This window comes from Orcinus orca, chromosome 15, assembly GCF_937001465.1.
Source record: "Orcinus orca chromosome 15, mOrcOrc1.1, whole genome shotgun sequence".
Classification (NCBI taxonomy): Eukaryota; Metazoa; Chordata; class Mammalia; order Artiodactyla; family Delphinidae; genus Orcinus; species Orcinus orca.
Genome location: NC_064573.1, coordinates 27,547,252 through 27,562,210, shown reverse-complemented (window position 1 = coordinate 27,562,210; position 14,959 = coordinate 27,547,252). Strand labels below are relative to the sequence as shown.

The 14,959-nt window shown below is 47.1% G+C and overlaps 1 protein-coding gene across 1 annotated transcript in view; it reads left to right on the top strand.

The window, feature by feature from the left end:
- The window catches only part of SLC14A2 (solute carrier family 14 member 2), a 55,036-nt gene extending 44,185 nt beyond the window's left edge, over positions 1 to 10,851 (top strand). The window contains exons 12-19 of the mRNA XM_004266048.4: positions 90 to 249; positions 1,038 to 1,227; positions 1,547 to 1,675; positions 2,545 to 2,737; positions 5,658 to 5,805; positions 6,441 to 6,575; positions 7,642 to 7,691; positions 10,651 to 10,851. Of these exons, the coding sequence (XP_004266096.2) occupies positions 90 to 249; positions 1,038 to 1,227; positions 1,547 to 1,675; positions 2,545 to 2,737; positions 5,658 to 5,805; positions 6,441 to 6,575; positions 7,642 to 7,691; positions 10,651 to 10,851 (1,206 nt within the window). The remainder of the gene's footprint in view (positions 1 to 89; positions 250 to 1,037; positions 1,228 to 1,546; positions 1,676 to 2,544; positions 2,738 to 5,657; positions 5,806 to 6,440; positions 6,576 to 7,641; positions 7,692 to 10,650) is intronic.
- Positions 10,852 to 14,959: the final 4,108 nt, after the last annotated feature.

Below are 14,959 nucleotides of genomic sequence, written 5' to 3'. Positions count from 1 at the left end.
CTTAGCTTGTCCCCAAGCAAACAAATCACTCCTCAGTGTGAGAGCCTCAGAATGTGGGAGCTTCTTGCCCGTCTCTTGTCCCTGGACAGGATCTGGACACCATGGAGGAGAGCTCCGAGATAAAGGTAGAAACAGACATCTCCAAGACTTCCTGGATTCAGAGTTCCCTGGCTGCCAGTGGGAAGAGTGTCCGCAAAGCCCTCGGGTACATCACAGGAGAGATGAAGGAGTGCGGAGAGGGACTTAAAGGTAAAGTTTCCGTGAGAGCAGCCCCTGCTCCTATCCCTAAAAATGTCCCCTCTGGTCGTCCCCCAGGAAACACGCTGCACAGATCTCTGTAGATGAGACTGAGTCCCATTTCCATGGATAGTATAGGATAGGATAGGATAGGGTAGGGTAGGATAGGAGTTTCACTCTATGACAGACACGCAGTCTCTCAGGATGTAAATGCCAATACATGTAGGTATACAAGCTCTCAGTTCTGAACGTAACAGTCATGTGCTTTCAAATATCCCCTCAGAATGTCACATTGTACACAACATTGCAAAGCAACAATACTCCAATAAAATTTTGTTTAAATAAAGAATGTCACATTGTAGGACTGGGATTCTAGAGCCAGCATTCTAGAAAAATGCCTGCCCTAGAGATGGATCGTGGGAGAGCCGTGTCTACTATTCCAATAGGTTCCCGTTAGCAATCCTCCAGACCTCAGGCCATGGGTTTGATGCCTGCTGGGCTGCAAGAGTTTTCTTTCTGGATCCCTCCTCTTGAAAATTCATGCCACTCTCACAGGGGCACAGGTCGCACAGGGTACCCACTGCCTGAATGACAACCTAAAGACCACAGCCAGCTCTCAGTGGGTCTGAAGGGTTTTCTGGGCAGTCAGATGCCCCCTCAGGTTCTTGGTGTACCTTCCTCTGTGGCAGGTGACAGCAGGGAGCTGAACCCACCTTGGACGCCCAGCTTCCCTCACCCCCTCGCCCTCTGGGGCCTCGCCTAGAGGTGTAACAGCTGAGCCTTGACTGGTTCTATTTCAGACAAATCCCCAGTGTTCCAGTTCCTCGACTGGGTCCTCCGGGGCACATCCCAGGTGATGTTTGTGAACAATCCCCTCAGTGGCATCCTCATCGTCCTCGGCCTCTTCGTCCAGAACCCCTGGTGGGCCATCTCGGGCTGCCTGGGCACCGTGGTGTCCACCCTGACAGCCCTCATCCTGAGTCAGGACAAGTAAGTCCCAGGAAACCCAGGGTCCAGGCCTGAGACCACACGTATATCCCCGTGGGGACATTCACCAGCCTCACATCCCCACTGCCTGGCTCCCGGCTCAGAAACCCCTCACAATAAGGTCACTAATCACTCAAAACAACCATTCCCTGGTTACTTTTAACAACCACACATTGTCTAGGGGACTGTGAAGGGTTGATGGTTTGAAGGGGAGTGTGGTCAGGCTCCAGCTGAGAAAAGCCTGACTCAGAAGGAAAATCAAGAAGGCAGTGCCCTGCGTCAGGCCTCGGGGAACCCCTTCTTCACCAGCCCTCCCCCCCAGGTCTGCCATCGCAGCCGGACTTCACGGCTACAACGGGGTGCTGGTGGGGCTGCTGATGGCTGTGTTCTCGGACAAAGGCGACTATTACTGGTGGCTTCTACCCCCCGTCATCATAATGTCCATGTCTTGGTAAGTTTGCTTTCAAGGCTGTGGGTGTAGATCAAGGGCTGCCAGCCTTTCTACCCCAACTCCGTGACTGTCTGTCCAAACTGGAGTTTAAAGAAGCATTTCCTTAGCTTGCACATCAGAAACAGCCACTAGAAATAATTACTGATGTTAGACAGCAACAGCACCACTGTGCTAGGTGGTCTGTACACAGTATCTCATTACATACCCTCCTTCACTCTTCATTTTTGTAAGATCTAAAAGAGCCCCTGGTCCTACCCCGGCAGAGCACAGGGAAGAGAACTGAGGCCCACAGAGGTTAAGAGCCATACTATGGGGTCCTGTCAGTGTCTGGAGATCTTCCCATCCCTCCTGCTCCCCCAGTGCTACCCTGTCCTTGGGCACCCTGACCAGACAGGGACAACCTCCCAGTGTGGGCTGCAGGCCCAGCCCTGCCCAGAGCCCTCATACGGCCAGGCTCCAGGTCCTTACTCACCTGCAGAAACCACAGGGCACCCCGGCCAGGAGTGCTCTCTGCCTCAACAGACATTTGCTGAATGATTGAATGAATGTGATTCCCTTCACCATCAGCCCCTTTCCCATTCCTGCGCAGGGAGCCATGTGGCTCTTCAGGGAAGGTCTGTGGCTCCCCGCCTTAGGATCTCCCCTGAAAGCCCTCCTTCTGAAGTTGAGTCTGGGCGTCCACCCTGTTGCTGTGCAGGGGCAGAGGAAGGAGGTCCAGGGGAGGAGCTGCCCAGGGCCAGTCAGGCTGGGAGAGGGAGCCAGCCAGCTGCTTTTCCCTGGGAAGGCACAGGGGGCCCCCTAAACCCACTCAGGCTAGTGTCAGGGCCAGGGGGCATCTTGAACAGCATCTCCTGTGCTTCTGCCCTCAGCCCCATCCTCTCCAGTGCCCTGGGCACCATCTTCAGCAAGTGGGACCTCCCGGTCTTCACGCTGCCCTTCAACATCGCAGTGACCCTGTACCTGGCGGCCACGGGCCACTACAACCTCTTCTTCCCCACGAAGCTGCTGCAGCCCTCCTCCTCCATGCCCAATATCACCTGGTCGGAGGTCCAAGTGCCCTTGGTAGGTATCGTGGAAGGTGGAAGGGCAGCGTCTGTCCAAACTCAGTGTTAAAGTGGCATTTACTTATTTTGCATGTCAGAAACATCCATGAGGGGCTTTCCTGGTGGCGCAGTGGTTGAGAGTCCGCCTGCCAATGCAGGGGACACGGGTTCGTGTCCCAGTCCGGGAGGATCCCACGTGCCGCGGAGCGGCTGGGCCCGTGAGCCATGGCCGCTGAGCCTGCGCGTCCGGAGCCTGTGCTCTGCAACGGGAGAAGCCACAGCAGTGAAAGGCCCGCGTACCGGAAAAAAAAAAAAAAATCCATGAGTAACAACTATTACCAATTATACAGTGCGAGACACTCTACCTCAATATCTCATTAGCCACCAGCTTTTTCTTTCCTCTTTTTAAGAGCTAAAACGGCCATTTTTGGCCACACAATGTCCTATCATAGCACAGGAGGAGAGACTAAAGCCAGATTAAGAGACTGCCTGAGGTCACATGGTTAATCAGTCAGGAGCAAAGTCAAGACTAGAACTCCCGCCTCCTGACTCCTAGACTTGGGTTCTTTTATCTTTTTTTTTTTTTAAAAAGCCTTTTTGATGCTTTACTCCAGTTTCAATCCAAGCGACTCTGTGTATTTTTTTCCTCATTCAATGTCATTGAATCATTGAAGATGTGCACATCACACACACTGCCATCTGTTGGCTCGACAAGTCTCTGCTCCAGCCTGGGGAGCAGCTTCCCCTTGCTCTCTGGGGCATCCTCACACTTTAAAGCACAGGTGTTGCTCCACTAAGAAATATCTATATAACAGAGATTTTTACACTTTTGGCAAGTATTCTGTATATACTGCTGGCCGCTGGAAGTCTGCCAAACTAAATAAGAAGCTACTCTAAAAGCGTTAAGTCAGCCTGGAGAACTATGCCCATCAGCCTTCTTTTCTAACTGGGCACGTTTTCTCTGAGGTCCCCCTACTCTCTGTTACACTAAATGACTCCATAGGCTAGAGCTCACTCTGAACTTTGTTATTGGCAATTCATCAACTAACCACAAAGCCACCTGGGCTTGTTGAAGGGAATTTGTGTCAGAAATAATGGTGCCTAGTTTCTCTGAACAGTTCAAGGAGACAGCAGCATGGCAGGGCAGAAAGAGCCCTCCATTTGTCCAAGACGCATTATCTAGGAAGAGACGTATTCACATTAGCCCCATCCTTGTTGGTGTGTGTGTGTGTGTGTGTGTGTGTGTGTGTGTGTGTGTGTGTCTGTGTGTGTCTGTGTCTGTGTGTCTGTCTGTGTGTGTCTGTGTCTGTGTGTGTCTGTGTGAGTGTACCTTCATGAGCCAAAGGTGAGAAAAGGTGCTGTTAGCAGTTCAGCCCCTCAGGCTTCCCTTTCACGATATTAAACCAATCAGTATCTTTTGAAGTCAAAATTGCTCTAATTGTCGTGCTATGGGGAAATGATGGTAGAAAAGGCAAGTTTAAGATATTTTGCATGCTCCAAACCACATTTTCAATTGAAAAGATAACCAGGAATTTTGTAAAAATGAAAAAAATGGAAAATATTGTACAAATGCTTTAGAACCCCCAAATTTCCAGGAAAGACAAATTCAACGTTTGGTGGTTATTCTTTAAGAAATACTTTTCTGGCCAATTTTGAATGGATTATGGTAATAGTGAGTATGTTTTGTAATTCTGACAATTATAACTAGAGCCTTGAGTTTTGGGGAAACAAGTGGTAGATGTCAGAGAGAGGGTCTAAAGCTCCCAACGATTTTGAGGCCCCACAAGCTCCTCTGCTCTTTGGTGAGGGGAGAGCGTGCTGGAGGGTGCAACCGGCTGGAGACCAGAGGAACCAGCACCACTGCCTCTGCACCAAACTCTCTGCCTGTCCCGCCATCCCCCGCGTGGCGATGCCGGAGCCCAGTCTTGCTCTCTGTCCTGGGATAACGGGGGACGGAGCCCAGAGGGTTGCCCACAAGACTACCCTGCAGTCCTGTCACTGCACACTCTCGTGTGGGGCGAGGGCCCTGGAGCTACAGGACCTCCCTCCCCTGCACCCCAGGAGGAGTCCTCAGAGGACTTGGGCTGAGGGAAGAACTGCCTTATCATGAAATATACACAAGGGGAAGGATGGACCCCAGTGCATCCCAGCAGGGCCCAGAGCCCCTCCTGTAAGCGTTTCTTTGCTCAAGGGCCTTTGGCCAACCTTCCAAAATACAGGACCCAATCTCAGTTGCTGGGGAAGCCCATGTGCCCTGGATCCTTTTCCCAAACTCCAGAGTACGTGTGCAAGTGCCCACTCGACATTGCACCCTGGCCTTCCTGTCTCATTCACACACAGGTCTGCTACCTGAGACACACGGAGGCCTAACACATCAGGGTTCTCCTCCATCAGCCATGTGACAGGTTCATCAATAAAACCCGCAGATGCCAAGATACCACCTGCCCAGGTGCTGCTCTGTGGATACGAGTCCAGCTCCTCGCCCAGACGACGGCACAAACGTGACCACAGCCCAGACATGCTGTTCTTGGAAACAAAAAGGACCATTTTTCCATCTAATATTTAGCCTTCTAGTCATGTTTTTAGCTTTAAAAAAATGTTACAAGAGTTTTTCAACCCCAACTTTGGTTAGACATCTATTACTTTTCTAATGAATAACACCCTCATTTGAAGTATTCAGTTTCTCTTCACTGAGAGTTTAGTGCCTTACACTCATGTTTCTAAATAAAGGAAATGACATTTTAACCCCTTACTGTTCTAAGAACTTAAGATTAAAACAATAAATCTTGTGTGCCTTTTAGAGTGAACCTATTTGAAAATATCTTGGAAAACTGTTGCAAAATATTAGTGTGGAGGGTTTGGCCCCAAACCTTTTCCAGCCAAGCTTCAAGTTGTCTCTTTTGCCTCCATAATTGCATGTGCTCTTGTTGGACCTGCAGCTTTTGAGAGCCATCCCTGTTGGAATCGGCCAAGTGTACGGCTGCGATAACCCCTGGACTGGAGGCATTTTCCTCATAGCTTTGTTCATATCGTCACCTCTTATTTGCTTGCATGCTGCGATCGGATCCGCCATGGGGATGTTAGCAGGTTAGTGTCATTATTAATTAATGGGCCCCTTATTAATGGGCAATAAGGATGCTGTATCTGGGGCCTGCTCCAAAGAAAATGGTGCCATGTGTCTTCCATGCTCCACCGGCTTATTCCTATAAACTCTCCCTCCTTCCATTACACCTGTCTTTCCATTTTGGGTGCCGGTGCCCTCCTACTCCCCTGAGCAAAAGCTGTCCTCAGGAAAGGCTCTGGTGTTAGTCATTTCCACCTCAGTATAAATTAAAAGCTGGGGAGGAGTTGCTTCCAGGCATGTTTATATTTTAAGTCTTATCTCTAATCACGATAAGAAGCATTTGTCCTCCATTAGAGAACATTAAGGTTCTGTTAACCCGCCTTTTTCTGGCAGGGAAGGGACCTTCTCTGGACTGCTCACTCAGACTTCAGATCACTACTCAAAAGGGTCTCTTGTACCCATACCAGCTTAACCACTGATATGCATGTGACCAAGGCCATTTGTTTCCTTTAGATGTTTTTTCACTGAATAGTCAGAAGTCCTTTTTATACATACTTTGGTGTTGATAACTGGTCTGGGTTGAGGACTGTGGAGGGCTTTGGGGCTGGTGGGTGGGCCCACGCGACCTGCACAGCACTCAGCCTGTCTTCTCCCCCAGCCCTCACTCTCGCGACACCCTTTGACTCCATCTACTTCGGGCTGTGTGGCTTCAATAGCACGCTGGCCTGCATCGCCATAGGAGGCATGTTCTACGTCATCACCTGGCAGACGCACCTCCTCGCCGTCGCCTGCGGTGGGTACTGCCAGCGGGATTCCCTTTCCACCTCCGATGATGCCGGGGTCCATGCCCACAGGGAAACCGCCCCGTGGAAATTCTGCTGGTCCTCCAAAGATAAATGGGAGGATGTGTTTGCTTTATAAAAGCGTTTTTATTTTAAGCTGTTTTGAATGGTCCTTTAGTGATTAGTACATTGAAAACTATTCTCAGTGAACACTAAGTGTTCAGCCACATGGAGGTTGTTGGGTTGTTGCCCGTGGGCTGTCTGCTGTGGTTGCTGCTTTCCGTGCTGGTGATTGGAACTTTCCGACAGAGCAAGTCTTATGCAAATTAATCTTTATATGTGGAATTGGGCAGTTTACATCAGATACAGCAGTTAACCTTATGCACCCAAACATTAACCACAGAACCTTCAAATAATGCTTGTAGGAATGCTGAAGAATGTGGTCAGGGCACTCAGTAACTCTCTGATAAAGGTTTGCTGTTGTTAATATCCTAGGGACCATTGGGATGGTTTTAGTGGAGAAAGTGAGAGCTCAGAAGCAAAGCCAAATTACTGTGGCCCGTTTTCACGGAACCTCACCTCTCACCAGCACTTGGGTCTTCCTAGTGGCCAGCCTAGTGGTACCCTCCACACACAAAGCCCAGAAGATGAGGCAGTAGGTGTATTTGGTCTTCCTCAAGCTTAAAGAATGCTGTTCCTCCCTGGAAACCCATATTATGTTAATAACTTGTGATGAAATATCACAGCAGGGAGTTCTGGGATTCACGTGCCTTGGCTGTATAGTAAAATGTTCATTTACGGTTTATGCTCCTAAACGTTCCTTTGCTAGAATGCAAGGTGGTAGGACCCAGGAGAACTGTAACAGCTAAATTCTGGTCCTTTTCAACAAAGTTCATCTGCTGTCTTAGTTGTGCTGGAATTTGCATGGAATTTAACACTTTTCAAAGCTGCCAAGCAACGGAAACATAACTTGATTTTTTTTAACCTGAGAGATAGCATTTGTGGCATGAAACGTATGGGGGGAGAATATGTAAACTCGAGACACTCTTAGTCACCTATTTCTTGGTTCTTTTGCAGCTCTGTTTGCAGCCTACCTGGGTGCTGCCCTGGCTAACGTATTATCTGTGGTGAGTCAACATGGGCTAGGAATGTGCATTACACCCTCCTCTGTATTCTCTCAGCTCCCCAAACCCCTCCTCCAGGAACCCCTTCGCAATCCATCCCTCATGTCTCAAATCACGCTTCCCTCCTTCACAGCCGCAGACAGAAAGAGCTGGGCCTCAAAAGTGTTAATGTCAACACTGGTCAATCAGATCCTGTGGTCACTGGGCCAGTGGGGCTCCGTATAGAAGGACAGTCTGAAGAGCATTATCTTGTAAATCAGACTCGTTTCTTGTAAATCAATCCTCTACAACTAGTTTTAAATCTTCATATTTAATTTTTTTTCCTATGTTTCTAGATCATCTACCCAAGTAGCTTGTGGGCCAGTGTACATCTTTGTTCACCCCATAGCTACTACCAGGGAGTCAGGAGTCACAAGGCAAGGCTTCCAGGAGGACAAGGCCAAGCCCGAGGGAAGCCAGAGCTGGCGGCTGAGGGCCTGTGCAGCAGTCTGAGAGCCCTTCTCTGCCTGAGCCCCAGTGCAGGTTGTGTGTGAGGTTGGGGGAGCCACATGGCCAGCCCAGCCCCCAACACACACAGGAGGGACACTGGCCCCATCGCAGAGCACACAGGGCTCAGCCTACAGTCTATGCCTCCCCCTCCATAAAGGTTCAAGGCCCAGCTCACACAGGCAACCAGGAAAAGTCCCATTGGTCCTGCAGGTGGAGGTGGAGATGGGCATTCCACTAACCTGTGTTTAAATCCCTCCTCCATCCTCAGTGAAATTGCATGGTTTGGACAGAGCATAGGAAGGAATTTTGTAAGCAATAGAATTCGACTTCCCTAATACCATCCTGTGTCCCCCAGTGGACTAAGTCCCTCTTCTGGGCCACATCACGTTTTGTGTTTATATCTGCTACGACGCTTGACAACATTGTGACAAGTCTAGTACACACCAGTCCTCTTCCACCTTCAGCCCTTGTGCTCCTTCCAACAGGGGCCCGGTTGTATTCTTATCTTTATCTCTAGTACCTATTATAGTGCCCAGCTCATAGTAGGTGCTCAAGAAATGCAGAATGAATGAAACCCTAAGGTAGTGAGTCCCCACCATGGGATACATTAGAGCTGGGGCTAGATAGCCGACCTTCAGAAACAGGATGGAGCCTGGCCTCTGAGGCTCCTGTCTGCCTCAGGCTTTCCCACCTCTTCTTGCCCCCATCCTTTCACCCAACTGTCCATCCAGTAAATACGTGTCACGTGCCTTCCTTGGACAAGGTACTAGAAGGGATGCAAACGGGACACTTTGGTTCCTGATCTTAGGAATTTACAGGGTAACTGGCCCCTTCATCTTGTGCAGAGAAGTTACAGGTTATATCACTCTACCTAGACATTTTTCAAAACAAAATCATGTTTATTTTCTGTGTACCTACTATGTTTAAGACACTGTACTGCCCACTCTCAGGGATACAAAAAAAGTGCAAGCTATTAATTCACTCTGAAGGAATTTCCAGTCTCCTTGAGGAACAGGATATAAAAATGTTGAATGACATTTATGAGACCGTTCAAGCCTCTACAGAAGAGGGCACTTAGGAGCCGCACAATTTTGCTTTCTAATCGGCTCCTGCATGTGCAGCCCCGTATCTTCAACAGCACTGCCCTCTGCCTCACGACAATGACCACAAACTGAGGACCATTTACTGAGCGCTTAGTATGCACTAGGCACCAACTCTGAGTAGATATCTTTATCCCTATTTTGCTGTTGAGGAAATAGTTGTCAGAAAGAGGAAATGGCTCCAACAAGGTAACCAGAGCTGAGATTTGGATTTGGGTCTGTGGAACTCCCAGCCCACATCCTTCTCACAGTAGGACTTGAAGGAGATGCTTTCCAAAACACCCTATGCAGTCTTAGCAGGGCTTTGGTAAGACTCACGGAGTGGAATTCTTCAGTCATGGGTGTTCCTTAAGGCTACAGTTCTGGTACCAGGCTGCCATTGCTCCTCCTAAAGTCCCACCCAACAGGGCCATCTTTGACCACACACCAAGTGGAATCACTCCTTCAATGGTACTCCCTGAGGCTTTTACTGCTTATGATAAAAGGATGTTTGGGGGAGAAGGGGCATTGATTTGCTCGGCTTCATAGTTGAATTCGTAGGCTCTTTGCTAACAAGCTCTCCGGGTTATCTCAAATGAAGAGTGGGGAGGGGTATGTAAAAGCCTCAGGGCATCTGAAGATACAAAAAACAGGGGAACATCATGAGAAAGGCTGTTGGGAATGGGAGAGCCCTTGAGGAGAGAGGTAGCTACTCCTGATCTCCAGCTCCCTGGGACTAGGATGTGACATCTCTGCCTCTCTCCATACGTCTGTTCTGTTTCTGTGTCTCTCTGGGATGGGTTTCTTCTGCTGCACAGAGGCCCCCAAATATCCACCCAGCACTGGTTGGCTCTCTAGTTTTTTCAGATCGAGTCTTTGGACGCAGTCTCTGTATCTCTTAGCTCAAATTCTCAAGACAGGGATTCTATTCCCAGGTAGCCTGCCTATGGGAAGCTGCATTTGGGTCAGGTGCTCGCTTATCTCTAGTGCAAGCAGACATGACCAAAGAGAAAAACGTTTTGAACAAAAAATGGCTGCCGATGCTGTTCCTTCCACAGGGGCTTTGGGAGAAGGCGGGGAACAGCCACAAGTCCTAGAGTGGGAGGTAGAGCCTGGCCAGACACCCAAGACAAAATATGTCTTCCACATAAAGGCATATTATAAGAGGGTTCCAGCGGCTGCATTTTGAAGAATATGTGTCCCCTGTTACAATGCAGACTGACCCCAATGGAACGATTTGATTTATGTTGGTCATGAATTAAGTATTTTTCTGCTCAGTGCCCACCAAGCCTCCCCTCCTCCACCCAGGACCCTAGGTGATTGTGAAGGGCCGATGAGACAAGCACAGGCATCTGATGTAACCAAGGCTTCTCTTGTGATCCGCCTCCCCCCAGTTTGGATTACCGCCCTGCACCTGGCCCTTCTGCCTCTCGGCACTCACCTTCCTGCTCCTGACGACCAACAACCCGGCCATCTACAAGCTCCCGCTCAGCAAAGTCACCTACCCAGAGGCCAACCGCATCTACTACCTGTCCCAGGAGAAAAACAGAAGAGCATCGACCATCACAAAGTACCAGGCCTACGATGTCTCCTAAGTTGCCCTTTCCAAAACATGTCACTGTAAATTCAGCCTTCAGCAGGCTGTCCAGGTCCCCAGGCTGAAGGCCACTTAAATTCTCCTTCTGATGGTTCTGTGATTCTGCCCCCAAGCAAGCCTATACCCCAGTTATTCCCAAGAACAGGGAAATAAGTGTGCAGTCCCTATTCAGGAAGTTCTATGTTCTAAGATGCACAATACTTATCAAAAACATGGTTAATTTAGACCTTATATCTATAGCTCACTCCACAAGAGCTCTCTTTGTGGGGAATTTTCTCTCTTTTGCAAAATAAGCCACACCCCTAAAGAGAATTCACCAGGAAGGGGACAGAGATGGGTGACATTGTTAGCCAACTCAGTCATTTGATGCAGTGACGTAGTGTCAGGAAATCAGTCTACAAGGCAAAAGGGCAGGTCTACCCCCAGCTCTGCCATGAGTGAACTCCAACCACTTGGGTAGGTCCATCCCCCCCTCAGCCTCAATTTCTTATTGGTTTCATGACGAGGAGGGGCCCTACAGTCCCTTCCACCTCAGAAGTATTGATTCTTCTCTTTCCTATAAACTGACAAAATCAGCATGACCAATAAATAATTCCTTTAAGTAAAAGATGAAAGGGCTATCTGGAGAAGAGGCAGGACAATTTTAATGTTGTGTGGAGATTTATTCTTGAGTCATGAGATGTTCTCCAGACTTGGGATTAGGAACCTAAGTTCACTGGAAATTCCAACATGCCTTCCTTTACGTAACAATTATTACTAGAAATGTCATCAGATGAAAATTGATCTTTTTCAACATTTAAATCATATTTTAAACAAATGTGTTTCCTTTTATAATATTCATAAGCATACTCTCATTAAATGTTTAAGGTTGCAAGTTGGTGTCAGGGTTTTCTTAAAATGCGGCTCAGCTACATTGTCCACACCGTGCTCATTTGAGGGGCTTTCCACGGTCAAGGATGTGTTTGAAAAGAGATGAGGATGAATAGATAAAATGCATTCTTACCTCTTTCCACAGAATCACTTGCCACCCATTCTGTCTTAACACTGAAAAAGAAACAGCTATGTATTCACTGTAATGACTGTATTACATAAAGTCCAAAACAATAAAAGATACCTCTTCCAAAAAAAAACAGAGAGAGAGGAGGGTGGGTTGAAAGTTATCAGAAGAAGGTTTGATTTGCTTACAAAGGGAATTATACAGTAATGACCATGGTCATTGTTTTCTGTTTCAGTTGAAGTGCAAGTTGTTGCAACCCATCTCATTTCTTAGGGGATAGTCTTGCACCCTAAAATTATTAATCCAGCCCTTCTTGAATGGCCAGTAACTCTTGTTATTTAGTTGCTGTGGTTATAGCATTGAGCTCCTAAAACACAGGGTCCCTTTGCGGGAAGCCACGTGGCTCAGCCTTCCCACCCCTCCCCCAAAAGACAGGGATGAACCACTTATAGTGCCTCAGTGCCCACCCCCTGCACCCTTCCAGGTTAGCATTGTGGGGTGAGGACATAAGGCGGGAGATGAGGGAAGGAAACAAGGGGGAGCGGACAAACTATAAATCCATCATTTAGCAAAAGCTGGTGTCTACGTTTATATTTTCTTTCCTCTGTCAGCCCTGAGATCCCAGCCCTCTTCCATCAGCCCAAAAATACTTGGCTGCCTATTTCTCTTCCAGATTATATCTATCCAATTATGGCTTCTCCAGGAAAACAGAACACTTCTCGCTGGAAACAAATGCCCCACATAGGAAATGGGAACAAGTCACACTCCAGAGGCTATCTCTGAGTTTGTGATCACACCTTGAGGCCAAGAAAGTCTCAGGCTCTATTTTCATGACCAGTGAGTTATGGCTGTCTGAGGATCAAGCATCCGAGAATTTCACCAGAATGCTGTTTATGCTCACAGCTCACTCAGCTGCCCCAGAACCTCTAAGTGATGACATAGAACAATTAAAATACCATTTTTCATGCATTTTCCACCAAAGTGTTATAATCTGGTTTTATTAAGAGCAGGAAACCCTCCACATGCATGCCATTCTGATTATTGACCACTAACAAATCCATTCAGCTGTTCTAAGTATTTCAATATCCTCACCTATAAAGCAAGTTGAGTTGGCCCAGGATACCAAGCAAGGTGGAAATAGATGGGATAAAAGAATTTGATTTATGAAATGTATGACATCTAGAGGTTACCAAAGGATTTCTCCTCCAGCCCTTCAATTCCATGTCAGCAGTGGAGAGGGGAGACAGCTCCAACCAGCTCCTGAAAGCTGGTTACCCAAGTGAGCATATCCCTCCAGTGCCACACTTAGTGACATCACCTTGGTAGCTGGAAATCAGAGAGGGTGGGAGTATTTACACCCCAGAAATTACAAACCTGATCTTTGTTTTCCCGGATGGCCAGTTCACCAGCACACCACTGACACATCAGTTTGGTGAGAAGGAACTAATGTAGGCTTCCTAACCAGAGACTCCAAGACTAGGGCCAAAATATTCAATCCAGCGATGCTACATGGATGCCACTCTACATACAGGAGGCAGCTGAGAGAATAACAAAAGTGTTCTCAATCATAAGATTTACCCACAGAAGCCTGTACTGAAAACACTTTGAGTGGAAGCATCCAAATAAGGAGAAAAATGAAACCAGGAAATGCTGCAAAGGACACAAGAAGTGTAAGGTGATCAAACATGTTTATTGTTTATTAGGACCAAAGGGGAAAAACAGAAGAAATAGACCTACAACTGGAATATCAAATGATGGTGGCAGGGTGGGTGGGGGAAGAGGCAGGAGAGCCTATTAGAGTATTTAGCTTGTACAAAAATTCATACGTTTACAAGGTCCACAGGGAGGAATAAACATGGGTGATAAGGGCAACCACCATGAGAACAAAATCAGAATTATAAATTTTAAACCAGAGGAAAATTCTCTTTGCAATGGAAAGTAAAAAAGGAGTAAAATATTATAGAAAGTCTCCCTTCCAAAAAAAAAATAAGCAGAAGGTAGAAATTAGTCATAATATGACCTTAATTGACCCCAAAAAAAAGTTAACTATTAAATTCACCACTGAAAGACAGACTCTCAGGCTGCATTTTTTTAAAGACTGAACAATTTTCTATTTACAATAAACATTTAAAACAGAAAGACATAAATGTTTGAATACGAGAGGATGAAATAAGATATACTAAACAAATCCGGACTGAAAGAAAGCTAGGGTAACAGCCATAATACCTTGAAAAGTGAAATTAAAGCCCAAAAATAAAGGACAAATAATGATGTAAAGGGAACAATAAGCCAAGAGCACACACTCGTCATCAACACTTGTGGCCTAAACAGTCAGTCTCAAAATACATCAAGCAACAAATGACTGAACTGCAGGGGGAAACAAACAAATTAATAATTGTAGCTAAGATTTTACCAAAACCTCAGAAACAGATCTATCATAAGAACAAAAAATGAGCAGAGATATCAGGGCTATGAACATTACAATTAATAAGTGTGAGCTCTTATGTACATGTAGGATTCCAAACCCTCCCACTCAACACCCCTCAAAAAATGTGTTCTCAAATAGAGAACAGATGTTCTTTTAAAGCACTCATGGAGCAAGCTTGGGGTCCTCATGAGATGCTGGTGGGAAATTGAACACTGTTGCCTTTTGGAGAGCAGGTCCTCAGAATTCAGTCATGTTGAGTATCTACACACCTTGTGACCCAGAAATTCCTGGCCAGAGTATAAACAGTTCCAGATGGGGCTGTTCACCACGGCCTTGGTTGCATTGCAGAGAGCTGGAGAGAGGGCAGAGGCTGAGTGGGGTGCTGCACACCAGGGAGCCAGCACAGCAGGTAGAAGGCCAGAACCACACATAGAGCCATGAGGATAGATCTTAAAAACATAGTGCTGGCATAAAGAGGAAAATGACATTTATAATCATACCAATTCATAAATTTAAAATGCATGCACACAAAATAATAGATATTTTGCAAGCATGCAAACAAAAAAAGAGGTACACTAGAATGTGAGAGAGAAAAGAGAATGGAGCATAGAAATGAAAAGACACACAGACCTTCACACATTCAAGAGAGGGGCTTGCACAGACCAAGAAGATAATATGGAG